The sequence below is a fragment of the Typopeltis vanoorti genome, chromosome 16, assembly GCF_054136105.1.
Source record: "Typopeltis vanoorti isolate ZY-2024b chromosome 16, IOZ_Tvanoo_1.0, whole genome shotgun sequence".
NCBI lineage: Eukaryota > Metazoa > Arthropoda > Arachnida > Uropygi > Thelyphonidae > Typopeltis > Typopeltis vanoorti.
In genome coordinates, this window is record NC_143564.1 from 33,340,549 (window position 1) to 33,355,766 (window position 15,218).

At 38.3% G+C, this 15,218-nt stretch overlaps 1 protein-coding gene across 1 annotated transcript in view; it reads right to left on the reverse strand.

The window, feature by feature from the left end:
- Positions 1-15,218, reverse strand: part of nwk (FCH and double SH3 domains nervous wreck) — a 493,235-nt gene that overhangs the window by 192,186 nt on the left and 285,831 nt on the right. Inside the window, exon 15 of the mRNA XM_090406304.1 lies at positions 2,740-3,066. Coding sequence (XP_090262430.1) covers positions 2,740-3,066 — 327 coding nt within the window. The remainder of the gene's footprint in view (positions 1-2,739; positions 3,067-15,218) is intronic.

Consider the following 15,218-nt stretch of genomic DNA (forward strand, 5'->3'; position numbering starts at 1 on the left):
TCAGCAACCTTTTGGTGCATCACAAACTTTTTTCTGAAACTTTCAGGATTCAGTCTAAATCTCTTTAGTAGAATTGTTTTAATATATTCATAATCTTCACAATTTTCTTCTGACTCTCTACCAATTAATTGGACAATCTCAAATGGTAACGAAGTCAAGAGACATGATATCCAGTCTTTAACATCTATTTTGGTTCTCTTAGCTTGTCTTTCAAACAGGGATAGGTATGTCACAATGTCATCCTCTTGTAATCTAAACCTAGGCATTAGCTTAATTAGTTCAAGACAATATGGTTTATTGTCACTGGATACTGGAGTTGAGGTTGGTTGAACACGCGCTTCAATTTCCAGTTTCTTCAACTCGAACTCCATTTGTTCTCTTTTCTGTTGGGCTCCCAATTCATCTTTCCGGCATTGGGCTTCTAGTTCTTCCTTCCGCCGTTGAGCTTCTAATTCTTCTTTCTTCATCAGTTCTTCTTCGAGTCTGGTACTAATAATCGTCTCCAACATCCCTTTAACAAATTCTTCTTCATAAAATTTACTTCCCGTAATAATCATTTTAAGATCTATCCCTTTCATTTCAACAGTTGGCTTCTCTCTCAATTCTTCAGCCAATTTACGTAAATCTTCCTTTCTACCTTTGGTTAAATAAGCCATGGTGCTTAACAATAACTCTCTTTACTGATAAAAAAAAATCACCCTTAAAAAGGAATCAATTACATTTTTTTTTTTTTTAAATGCCCAGAAAGAGATGTATATATTTGGCGATTATGGGACTCATAACTAAATTCAACATATCATTTGTAAACATAGATAAATCTTATAATATTATCAGATAAAAAAAAAAAAAAAACATATAAAAAAAAATATATATATATATATATGTGTGTGTGTGTGTGTGTGTGGATATATATATATATATATATGTGTGGATATATAAAAACAAAACCAAAACAAAAAAGAAATAGTTTAGATTTTACACCGCTACTATATAATAACTTAAATCTCGAAACAGAACTATCAAAACAGTATGCAAAAATGAACTATGATAACACTGTCGTGTTCTTTCTCTAGTGAGAATTCACAAGTACTGACTGTTCCAAGATGGAACAAACATGCAAAACAGGACAAATTGGTAAATGCAGAACAGAACAAAATAAATTTAAAATGAAAAAAAAAAAAAAACTATTCTGATTTATCTGGGACGAAAATATAGCTTGAACACTGGCGTGTTTTTCTTTTATCCAAACTATTGTTCCAAACTAGTTCTTTTATCCAAACTAGTGTACTACTGTTCCAGGATGGAACAAAATTTGAATACTGATGTATTCTTTCTCTGGCGAGAAATCAAAACTACTACTGTTCCAGGATGGAACAAACTCCGAACGCCATTTTTTTTTTGTTTTGTATTAAAACAGACTTTCGCCCAAATAATCAAAATAGAACTCTAAAACATGGGAGCATGCATTTACATAACGAATTGCTCTCACCTTGTAGGTCCTATCGACTGCGCCAGTAAAACTCGGACTCGTGATGAATGGTAAAGCTTGTGAAAGTCTTGATCATTACGCAGAATGAATGCTCGCTGAAATTAACTCATAGCTCTTTTTTGCAATGCTGATGACCTATTATACTGTAGTATATGATCTAACTAGAAAATTATATTTGCTTTCAAACACTAATGTTGTACTTGTTCTCTCACTTCAGGCACATTTTAAAAAAAAAATGGATACCACTCGGCGGAAACTTTGCTAAAAAAAAAAGTCCTAAGCGTCGTCTGCTTCCGTTGTTACGACTGCCGTGCTTCCTCGCCACCAGTACACAGTTTAAAGAGAATTCGCAAGTCTTCATGACAAAAATCCTTACACCAAGTCATTTGGGTCTCTGAAATGTCATATGAAGACAGATTGAGGAAAAGCAATTCAAGCACTGAATACAAGGAGAGAGGAGATGACAGATATATGTTAGTGAGTGGTTGTTATTGTTACCATATTGATGTGGAGAGTTTTCATGGAGTAGAGAGAGAGACAAGATGCCATCCATGGAAGCAGTATAAGGAGGGTATGAAGATCAGGTTCTTTGCATGGAGGGTGGTTGATGAGTGCAATGCATTGCTCAAGAGGGTGTGGTGAATTGAGTGCAGAAATTGAATGGGTTTATGGCATGCTTCAAATGATCTTTTTTGGGTAATTGTAGACCTCGCACAATAATTCAAACTCTGTGGAGGTCTGATGTTAATAATAATAATTACTCGTAAAAATTTCATATGTACTTACTTTAACATAACCACATATAAATTCTAAAAATTATGCACAGTATTAAGAATAAGATAAAAATACAGAAATTTTTTCTTCCATAAAAAATAAGTTTGAATTGATGAGCATTTTTTGTTTCTTCTCAGAGGATTTGGAGGATTTTTCACCTGGAAACTTTTGGAAAGGATTTGGAGAGTTTTTCGTCCCTCAGAACAGGCAAACAGGCCCCATGAACAGTCACAGATTATCAGTCATACCTAATCCCTCATTAGGAACGCTCAACCTGCCCCCCCCCCCTTCAAAGGGACAGGGGAGAAAGCAGGGAACTCCATACGAATAAACTATAAATATGGAGAAAAACTCAGTTCTTAATTATCATATATGATAATTAAGATTTATCATTTTTGAATTTATGCATTATATGCATACTGTTGTATGCAAAAGATAATGAAAAAACTTTGTTTAAATTTTAAGTTGAAAAGTACCTCATAAGTAAATAGTGCTATACAACGTATAGCAGAAGTTTCCAGTTCCTCATCTGTAGCTGATGGGGGAACAGTCATTTCAACTGCTGGCTCTGCAGCACTTTCAGCATTGTCTCTTTCACTAACTTGTATGGAAGACTCATCTGCAACTGTATCCCAAGAATTCTGGACAGCTGTTAATGCATCGACATCAGAGACTACACCTGCTGAAAATGGTGACTCATTGGTTGCATGTGTTTGGGGTGTACCAGATACATCAGAAGCTGCATCATTAAAGTCACTATCATAAAAGGAATCATTTGCTTCACTTCCAGCCTCATCAAAATTCTGAAAAAAAAAAAAAAAAAACTGATTAATTTTTAAATAATTTATATTGTTAACAAATGTAGAAATATGTGCTCAATTACTTTACCTTAAAAATTTTTCATTTCAGTTTATGGTGCTGTTATATAATATTACTTCTTGTTTTACTTTAAGATATCTCAATCTATCAAAGGGTTATTAACTGAGAGGACTCATTCAAACACCAATCTAGTGCACTGCACTTTAAACTCAGTTCACTCTTTGACATTCATTGCAATATTCTGATATTCCAATAACGAGTGGAATATTTTGGCAAATATTCCACTCATTAACCACCTCTTTGTACTAACTCCTCATTCTCTTGTTCTCCACACATTTATAAAACTTCTAGCAACAGCCTCTTGATCTTTTACTCTCCTTATATTCTACATATAATGCTTTCTAGGTTTAATCTAGTAACTTCTTCTCACCAATTAAGTATTATAGTGTTATAATTATTTCTTGGCTTCCATCTAGTCAGAAAACACACTGCACAAGGTCAAGCTATTTAAATATTACAATACATATATCTTAATTTGAAAAGTTTCACCAGTGGAGTATTTGCCACCAACTCCAGGAACACAAACCACTCATTCACTGTCTGCAGGCACAAAAGTCAACGTTTCCTTTCCTTACTCATATGCTATTTCCAGGGATAACCTCTCATTCTCCCTTCAAATGTTACCTTATGCAAGATTTTCTCTGTATCTATCTGAAAGGTTCCTCTTGCCAGCTTGTCTCAATTATATAATCTCTTATCTGACAAGCACTGGAGGGCACATTCTCTTGATTTCTCTTTGTACTCAGTATTCCACAATCCAGAAATGGTCCTAATTACTCATCCCTGTATTATCTTTTCTCATGTTTCATCACTACCCAGATATCCAAGGTTACTACTACTTAAGGTTACTACTTGTCAACATCCTTTGCATTATAACAGTAAATTTCTGCATAATGTTTACAACTTTTGCAATGTGTCTCTTGGACTTCAGCTTCCTATCCACTAACATTTCCCAGATCACACACCTCTTCCACTTCCCAAAGAAAAGTTTCTCCAGTAGCATATTATACACCCTCTTCCATTTTACTCTAACAAAAGTTATGACTACACTTAGTAAAGTCATACATTTTGAACTGATCATCTCATTAATTTTGGGAATCAAAAATCTATACCAATCAGAGTTTTCTGAGATTACTCTGTACAGTTATCATTTGCAAACCATTAAATATTTCCTTTAAAACAAGTATATTGTTGATATATGAATTAAACAACAGCAACCCTGGAACAGAAAACCTGACTCCCTACTTGTCATTTTTCTCTTTCGAGACATTTCACTCCATACACAACTTGCTGGCTCCTAGAAGCCAGTCATTCCTATAACCATGCTATCAATTGACTATCCATCCTCATTCCAGCTTGAGGTGGAATGAGGATGGATTTGTGACTGGCAACGGCAAGAGACAAGTGACTAGTAGAGAAACTTAAATGGATTTTCTCTGAATCATCTGCAGAGACTGGTGTTTCAAGGGAGAGTAATGACAGATGAACAAAAATAGTGCAGTGTATAGGTAGACAATAAAGGAAAGGAATGAATGGACTGAAATGTCCAAGGGGTGCATTTAATAATGAGGATAGAGAGATGAATGGCCAAGGACAGGTGCAGAGGAGGTATGTGAGAGGCAGCATGAATAGGAGCAGTTGTAAACCCAGAAATGAATTACAGTAGAATCTCTCTTAACTGGCAACAACAGGACTTTGCTGATTCTGGATACGAGATTTTGCTGGATAATTGAATATATATTTTGAGAACTTATCTGTTCATATTTTGTGATGCCATCTGTAGAAATTGCAGCATGCAAAGTTTGTTGGTTGTGTTTTTTGATCTGCCGGCCATAATTAAATAAATAATATTAAAAATCGTGCAGAGTTTTTTAAAATTTAAAACACATACACATAATTTTATAATTCACAAAATCAAATTTAAACAGCATTTAAAAATTACAGTACATTTTATCACATGAAAGTTGTTGTGAATTTCTTAGTGTGATGACATAGCATAACTTTGAATATCTGCCTGCTTACAAGATTGTCGCCGGAGCTTTAAAAATTCACTGTGTATACAATGAAGTTTCAAACATCATGTGGTGACATAGATGAAAATTGCTCAGCAAATCTTATGAAAGTCTGTAATCCTTTATCAGCTTCCTTCCACATAACTTTCTTGGTCTGCATGCCGTCATCCTCATCTTCATTCTCCTCCTCATCATCATCTTTCTCCTTTCCCAGTACATGTTTGATTATTTCGTCATCATCACGAGAGAGAGTGTGACGGGAATGAGAATTGTCTACATCCACCCAAGCCTGCACCTCCTCTTCGCTAACCTTCTCCAAATGTGTTACTAAATCCAAGATGTCAGACATGGGAAGTGTTTTAAAACCACGAATCGAGTGACGAAAATCTTCGTCACTCGATTCGTCATCTTCAAACATGATTGTTGGTCACACTTTACACCAACAGCAACGTAATGTTCTTTACATTCTTCCAGGCAAGAGAAAGTAAATATGGCATCTTTCAATGTGAACTGTTTCTGAAAATCTTGGATGCTACCTTCAAAGTTCACACATCGACACATAAAAAGGGAGCAGTAGTTCATCTTTATATTCTTAATGACTCCTTGGTCCATTAATTGGATAAGGCTTGTTATGCTGGGCAGCAAAAACATAACACAAATCCTTTCTTTTAAGATTACACGGTGATCCAAATGCATTTTTGAAAATTATGGAGACAACTACCGTGTAGTTTTTAACTAAAGTTTTTATTCAAACATGGTAGTTGTCTCCATAATTTTCGAAAATACATAACACAAATGTTTTCCACATTTAAGTCTTCAGCTGGGGATGGACATGGCAATTGTCCAACAAAAGAATCACTTTTCTGTCTGGTGGTAAAATCTTTTCCCTTAAATGGTCCTTCACACTGGGCATGAAAACACTATGAAACCATTCTTTTAATATGTCACAATCCATCCATGTGTTCTTTTGTGCCTGATAATGGATAGGCAAATTTTTTACATTTTTAAAGCATCGTGGATTGCGGTACTTGCCTACCACTGACAATCTTACTTTGTGCGTACCTGCAGTATTTGCATATACCACCACAGTTATGCAGTCCTTGTCTGCTTAAAGCCTGTGAGAGGCTTCCATTGCACAAGCCAAAGTTGATGTGGAAAAAATATGCAATGGACTTGCCAGAATGCAAGCCCATTGGGATTAGTTTGAAGGGGATTCAGTTTTGTTGCAGGGTCACTGTTATTGTTTGTGAGAATCTTCATAAGTTTGAATAGATGGAAGGATATAGTGGGGACATGCAGTGAGAGAAGATAGACTCTTGGACATGACTTTCATACAGAGAGAAACCAAGCTCTGTGCCATGATGTGGCCTCAACAGTTCCCCCACATACCAGTACTTTGACTCTCTTTCCAGGTATGACCTGTCAGAGTATGTGATACCGGCATTATGCACCAGTTGATAGGGAAGCCTCCTGACTCATTAGTGACAGGTTCGGACTTGCAGCTGGTTTTAACTGCTGTACCCTCGAAATGGAGGAGTTTCTGGGTCTCTAAGTATGCCATTATCTTGAAAGGTATCACTCACACTTCACAGAGAAGGAGGGGGGGGGGACAGAATCTCTGTTCTGGTGACCAAACATGACATTTGCCACGTCAAATGCTCAGTAAGCCAGGCAGTAGTGTTTCACTAGGCAATGAAGAACATCCACCACCCAGTTTCTACTTGGCATTTCCTCAAACTAAGAAGGTATCACTCGCTGGTTTTGTCAAAGCCCCTTTTGTAGAAATAGGCCACACCATGAGAAGGCAGGGTTGACTTCACAGAGAGAGGCTATATATTGTGCATCCCTGTCCATTAGTTTCCTAAATATTATGTGTCATCTGAACAAGTATATAATCAGTTAAATTGTAGGTACATCCATTAGGCGAGGTCCACGTCCATTTTCTTGATGGCCTATGAGGATATAAAGTATTGTTAATTGTAAAATTATTTTGAATAGCAAAATTGATGAGTTTGTATCCTCTGTTATTAGCTCCACTGAAACCAAATGCACCACAGTGTTGGAAAAAATTCCTTCCAATATCTGTACCAACTTTTGCATTCCATTCTACTTGGACGGTGAGAATCTTTTAGATCAGTTGATTAATGGAAATATGCATGGTAGAAAGTATTTTTTTAATAACGCTTTTTCCTCAATGACGCTCATGTTACATTGAGCAAAACATATAGGAGTATTTAAGAGATTCTAATCCCCCCCCCCCAACAATATGGATTCTAAAAACTCTATATAACAGGGCAAAATTAATCAGTTCTAATAACAGTGCCATAAACTACTAAACTTGACCATATATTCTCAACACTTTCTTAGCCAATGGTTACAATCCCCCCAAAAAATCCAAAAAAATATTTAAACCTTGCAACCTTGCCCCTTCAGAGCACAGATTACTCAAGATGTATCACAATTCCATATATCCAGGGAACATCCAAAAAATTGACAAAAAATCATGCAGTTGCAGACTGCCCTACTATGGCCAAACAGACAAGACTACAAATATCAGAATTTATGAACACAAGGACTACATCTGGTTCCACTAATTCCTGAGTGGCTGTATTGGGTAGTCTTCCTGACCATGCTTTGGACACCCACCACAGGATACACCAGAAGAAGGCCACTCTATTACATTACACTGCAGCAAACAAATACAAATATGAAAGACTATTCCTCAGTCTGACTCAGTCCTGAAAAACTTTTCAAACCTCAACTAATTTGGGTCCATGAGACTGCCCCAAATGTGGGAAGCATTCATCCTAAGATCCTCAAGCAAAATGTCCAAGACTACCTAATTTAGTCCACTAGGGGCCATTTAGGACTCTAGGCCTGAACTTTGGTTGTCTCTCTTCAGCCTCATTTGCCGAGTGTTAAAGCTCACATGCACATATTATTATTTTTTTTTTTGTGATCCCTGATGATGGCAATGTAACATTGCCAAAATATAGGAAAGTATTAATTAAAGTTTTCATAATTAATATTTCAGTATATGTTGTTATTTCCTTACTTCCTCAAAAATATTAGTTATAACAGTTTGTATACAAATGCTAGAAGTATAAGAAACAAGGCAGATGAAATGGTTGCACTAATTGCGTCTGTTCACCCAAAAATTGTCGGAATAAGTGAGACATGGTTGGAAGAGGATGACATCCTGACAGGAATAGAGATGGAAGGGTATGATATGTTTCGTGAGGACAGAAGGGGTAAAAAGGGAGGGGGAGTGCTATTGATGATAGAGAAAGAGTTATGTCCATATAAAGTAGACATGCAAGAGGGAAATACTGCCAGTGGTTTTGAGGCAGTATGGTGTGAGATAGAGGTGAATGGAATCAAATACTTGGTGGGATGCTGTTATAGACCAGGTAATGTGGATGGTGGTGATAATGAAATGTACAATCAAATTAACCAAGTAAATAAGAAAAGGGTGATCATTATGGGTGATTTTAATTGTGGCAATATAAACTGGAATGATGAGATAGCAACTGGAAGTAAAGAAAATGAGTTTCTAGAGTTTTTGAGGGATAACTACCTCAGACAGCATGTAACAGAAGGCACACGAGGATTGAGGGTTTTGGATTTGGTCATCTCATCAGAGGATGTAATTATCAATGAGGTGTCAAATCATCCACCAATTGATGAGAGTGACCACGAGGTGATTACCTGGGTGGTTGCCAGCAGTGCGAGGACCTCTGTGAGAAAAGGGTATATGAGGAATTACAAGGGGGGTGATTATGAAGAGCTCAGGAGACAGCTTGCAGGTGTAGCATGGAATGAGGAGTTAGCTGGAAAAGAGATCAATGCAGCTTGGTGGATTTTCAAAAACTGTTTAGTAGATGCAATGTCTAAATGTATTCCAAGGGTGAGAAGGTTAAATAAGGTGGGTGTGAGATGGATGAATAAAGAGATTAAGCATGCGATACAAATAAAAAGGGCATTGTGGAGGTGGCATAAGAGAAGTGGAAATAATCAATTCCATGAGGTCTACAAAGACCAAGCAAGGAGGCTGACTTGGTTGGTAAGGGTAGCTAAAGAGAAGTATGAACAGCAGTTGGCTAATGAAGCCAAAAAGAATCCTAAGGAATTCTTTCGATATGTAGCCAGCAAAAGAAAGAATAATTATGAAAGGATGACATTGATTAGAGAAAATGGTATAAAGACAGCTGATGCAGAATGTGTGGTGGAGATACTTAATGAACAGTTCATAAAGATCTTTCTATCTCCTGAATGTGACTTCATGGAGGGATTGAGAGCAGCTGATGATGGGGAGGAGAGACTGACTGTAGCTGAGCAAGAGGTGTATGGGGAGTTGAGTAAACTAGACGTTAATAATGCTGTGGGACATGATAATATATCACCACATATTCTGAAAGAATGTGCCAGGGAGTTGACACCTGCCTTGACATATTTTTTTAATATGAGTCTTGCACTCGGTCAAGTTCGTAAGGAGTGGAAGGAGGGCAAGATTGTGCCACGTAAGTTCTGTGCTTGAGTTCGATCACCTCCTTTATGGATGTGATCGAACTCAAGCATCAAACTATAGGCCTATCTCTGTGTCAGATGTTGTGCTTAAGTTGTTGGAGAAGATTGTGAGAACTAGGATCCAGAGTTGGGTTGATAACAATGGTATTATCTTTGATGGACAGCATGGATTTGCTAAAGGGAGGTCATGTTTTAGTAATCTACTTGCTTATTACAATAAAGTGACTGCTTCCTTGGACAGAGGAAAAGGATACACAGTAATATACTTGGATTTTGCAAAGGCTTTTGATAGAGTACCTCATGATAGGTTGACAGTCAAACTAAAGCAAATAGAGTTGGATATTAGATTGGTGCATTGGATTGGAGACTGGCTGTCTGGTATCAACAAGTTGTGTATTGCAGAGCGATATCCAGAAAAAGGAAAGTCACTCCACTAGTGACTTTCCTTTTTCTGGATATCGCTCAGGGGTCTGTTTTAGGTCCATTACTGTTTAACTTGCATATTAATGATATATAGGTGAAGATTTGGATAGAGATATTCAGTTGTTTGCAGATGATGCAAAGTTGGGAAGAACCATGAAATGTAGTGAAGATGTTGTAGCCTTACAGGAAGACTTGAATAGATTGAGTGATTGGACACGGAAATGGGGTTGTGAGTTCAATGTTGCAAAATGTAAGGTTTTAAAATTTGGAAAACAAAGATGGGATGCAGAATTTATGCTTGGTGAGAATATATTGTTGAAGGTAGAGGAAATAAGAGATCTAGGGGTGATAGTGGATAAGGATCTAAAATTTAGGGGACACATCGCCAAAATTGTGAAGACAACACAAAGGCTTCTGGGAATGATGCGGAGGACACCGACATGTAGAAATAGGGAGATTCTTGTTCCGTTGTATAAGGCTTTGATTAGGACACACATGGACTATTGTGCCCAGATTTGGTCACCGGGTTTTCAGAAGGCTGAAGAGATGTTGGAAAGGGTCCAAAGGAGACTGACTAAGGTAGTTTCTGACCTCTGGAATATCGAGTATGAGGAAAGATTGAGAAGATGTCATTTGCAGAGTCGGGTGGACAGGAGGAAGAGGGGAGATATGATAGAGACCTACAAGTTGGTAAGGGGTTGTTATAGGATCAATGCTGGAGAAGTTTTACAGAGAATAGTGGGAGATCAGGGAAGAACCAGAGGTCATCCTTGGAAACTGTATAAAGAGGGTGTGAGTAGGGGAGTAAGAGGCAGGTTTTTTTCGTGCAGAGTTGTGAATGATTGGAATGCCTTGCCTGAGAATGTGGTGTCTGCAAAGAGTTTGAATGTGTTTAAAACATGGTATGATGAGCTGTGTGTGTGTGATAAAGGACCTCCCAGATGAGTCTTTGACCCCATGAGGTCTTGGGGTGGTAATAATGATAATAATAATAATAATAATAACATCATTATGCATTCAAAATATAGATGGTCTGGACACATTGCAAGATATAATAATGGAAATATGAGTATATATATGAGTACAAATATGAGTATAATAATGCAAGATGGTCTCAATTATTTACAGAATAGAGACTTAGAGATGGCATTACACAGAGGGGAAGGCTACAGAAGACATGGCAAGATGAAATTATTAACATTGCTGAAATGCAATTAATGAGAAAAGCTGGATGAGATGAGAAATTTCTTCATATTACATTACATTACATTATCCAGGGGCGATCAGCCCGGGGGGGGGACTTTTGGCCTCAAGCACCACATGTCACCACTGGGCACAGTCCTCTGCGACTGTCCGCCACATTCTGGTCTCCAGCCCGACAGCCTACAGGTCTTCCTTCTCCTGATCCACCCATCTCTTTCTTGGTCTCCCTGCCAGCCTCCCTGATAGGGGTCGGTCCTCCCACGCTTGTCTCACAGTCCTTTTGGGGCCCATATGGTACAGGTGCCCCAGCCACTGAAGATGCCAGGCTCGCAGCTCCATCAAGATGTCTGCCGAATTATATAAAGCGTGTATGGCAGCATTGGACTGCCTCCTCCAGACTTTGTCTGCCATGACCCCTCCATAGATACGTTGCAGCATCTTGTTCTCAAATACTTTCAGGTGATCGGCTTGTCTCGCCATGAGTGTCCATGCTTCAGCACTGTAGAGGAGAACAGGCCTGATCAAAGTCTTGTATAGTCCCACCTTTGTAGTCCAAGACAGCAAGCGTGAGGCGAAAAGGGGACACACCTGATAATAGGCCACATTCACAGCATTTATCCGACTCTGGACATCAGCCTCAGCTTTGTTGTCTTCGGTCACGAAAGAACCCAAGTACCTAAATACGTTCACCCTCTCAAACTGTGCAGCTCCTTCTGGATCTTGAGCAGCATGGCGACTCATAAAAAGGTATTTTGTCTTCTCGGCATTTATTTTCAGGCCAACTTCTTCTGGAGCTTCTTCAATAGCAGTAACCAATGCCACTGCGTCGTCCCGTTGATGCGCCATAACGTTCAGGTCGTCAGCGTAGCCAAGAATCCTAACTTGCATCCCCGTGTCGACTCCACCTGCCACTTGCTGTGTGTTTCTAATTACTTTTTTCAAAACTAGATTGAAGAGAATCGGAGAAAGCCCATCACCCTGCTTCACACTGGTCTGTACTTGAAACGGGTCCGAAAGGTCACCTTCTGCTTTCACTCTTGCTCTCGAACCAGCTACATACACCTGCGCCATTTTTCGGAGTTTTTGAGGAATTCCCAGCTCTTCTAACACCTGCCATATTTTTGGGCATATCATTGAGTCATATGCTTTAGAAAAGTCTATGAAAATATTATGAACTTCCCGGTTATATTCCCAGCACTTTTCAAAAACTTGGTGCAGCGTGAAGAGTTGGTCTATTGTAGAACAGTTCCTCCTGAAGCCCGTCTGGTAGTCACCAAGGCACTCTTCTGCATATGGTGTGAGGCGCATTAGCATGATGTCAGACAGCACCTTGTAGCCGGTCGACAGCAGTGAGATGCCCCTATAGGTGCCACATTGAGCCTTATCTCCTTTCTTATACACTGGGGTGATCAGCGACTCCTTCCACTCGTCCGGCAACCATTCTTCTCGCCAGATCATCGAGATGAGCCGGTGCAGCTGCTCCAGCAGGATGTCCCCACCATTCTTCCAGAGCTCCGCCGGTATGCAGTCCACTCCTGGAGCCTTATTATTTTTCATCATGCGGATAGCACGAGTAATCTCACTAAATATCGGCTCTTCGATAAATGGTTCAGCAGTTTGATAAGGAGTATAATCCTACGATATTGACGTTCCAGCATTGACATTCAGCAAGTTCGCAAAATATCTATGCCACTGAGCGAGAGCATGTTTTGAGTTTGTTAATAGATTTCCACTCTCATCTCTTATTGCCGCTTGTGTCTGGGCACCTCACATGGCTTTGATCGTCCGGTATTTTTATTATTCTTATTATTATTACTATATGGTATCTCAATGGCATCATAGGAGACTCACACTAATTTTTATACACATAAAATATCATACCTCTCTTTAAACTCATTCACTGTAAGGGCACTCTCCACTGATACTAGAAATCCATTCCACTTGTTGCCCACTTTCCATACACAAAAAAGTCCATACACATTTACTAATCAACTTTTACACAACTTCCATGGATGACTCCCCCCTAGTTCTCCTGCTATTTGTCATGTACTGAAAAATTTCCTTTACATCAGTTTTATAAAAAACCCTTTCATATCTTATAAATTAATATCATGTCCCCCCCTCTATTCTCTGCCTATTAAGTAAACTTTGCAACATGCACATACCTTCAAGCTATCCTCATAGGAAGCATTCCTAGAGAGTGATGACAAGAGGCCATCCCTGGAAGTTACGAAAGGAAATTGTGAGCAAGAGGGTGAGGAGTGGTTTCTTTGCATGGAGGGTGGTTGAACCATGGAATGCATTGCCTGATGGAGTGGTGAGAGCGAGAACGGTGAATGAGTTTAAGGAGTGGTATGATAGACTTTGCATTTCTTAGGAAGGACCTCCCATGATGAGTCTTTTGACTCCATGGAGGCCTGAATAATAATAATAATTCCACAGCCCTGTCACCAGCTTGGTCACCTATCCCTGAATCCTCTCTACCACTAATTGATCCCAAAGAAACCAAGGTGACCAAATCTGTGTACAGTAGTCAAGATGGAGCTGAATCATAGCTTTATAAAAAGAGATAATAACTTACCTATTTTTACTTGTTGTTTTTCAACATCCACGTTGTCCTTTGAGCTATTTTAATGAATTTTGTAATATGCCCTTTGAACGTAATCTATCTGTCCAGCATTAAGTTCCTAGCCTCATCAATTTCCTGCAATCCAATATCATCAATATGATACACCATATATAAACTTTTCAACCCAAAGTGCATAACCTTACATTTTGTAACATTAAATTGACAATCGTTATCCTTTGTCCACAATTTATTTAAATCATCCTGCAGGATATCTACATCACTTTTATTAAGTACTGCTCTTCCTAGTTTTGCATCATCATGAAACTACTGAATATCTTCCTTTAAATCTTTCCCTGATGTACAAATTAAAGAGTAATGGCCTAATACAGAACCCTGAGGTATTACAATAGTCGCCCTCATTCTCCTAGATTCCATTCCATCATATACTACTCTCTGGTGGCTGCCTGTTAGCTATTCCCACCATTCCCCTATCCATGCCACAAGATTCTTATCCAGTTCCAGTTGCTCCAAATTTTGTAATAGATGTGGTATTCTACTAAATTCGTTTGCAAAGTCCAGCAGTAAATATCTATTTGCTTTATCCAATTCCAGTGTCACTTCATTGTAAAATATGAATAAATTACTAAGACAGGACCTATCTTTTACAAAGCCATGCTGCCCACTATAGGGCGTTGTATTCCTATCCACCCATTAGATTTTTACCTTTAACGAACTTTTCTAATACTTAAACAACCACTCCTGATATATTAATTTGTCTGTAGTTTGGATTGGAGATTTTTATCTGCTGTGTATTAGCAAGTTGTGAATGTGTTGGTGTTGTTACACTTTTTGGACGTCCTTCACATGGATCATTTTTAAGGCTGGTACGGCCATGTTTAAACTCGGCAGCCCATTTCTTAATTGTCAAAAATGAAGGAGAAGAGTGCCTATAAACTTCGAATGAAGTTCGAATTGCATTAAACTTTCTTTTACAAAGAATTTTATAACTGCACGATACTCAATTTTATCCATTTCAAGGGATACAGACAACACTTCTGCTTCGGACAGCTGTATAAAACAAACTACTTGATAGAAAGACTTACAATTTCACATGGATGCTTATGACAGATGTACCAACTTGGAAAAAAAAATCTTGCTGATAGTGTTGCCATCTATGGTTGAAGCCGAAAACTTTTCAGGCTACTTTATAGTGTGTTAATAAGACATAATCTCTGAAATAAAGAGGCAAAAGGCTTCACTTCGGCGATGCAAAATTATACAAATTAAGTGGATATTGAAATAATGTTGGATTCAATATCCACTTAATTTGTATAAAGACATA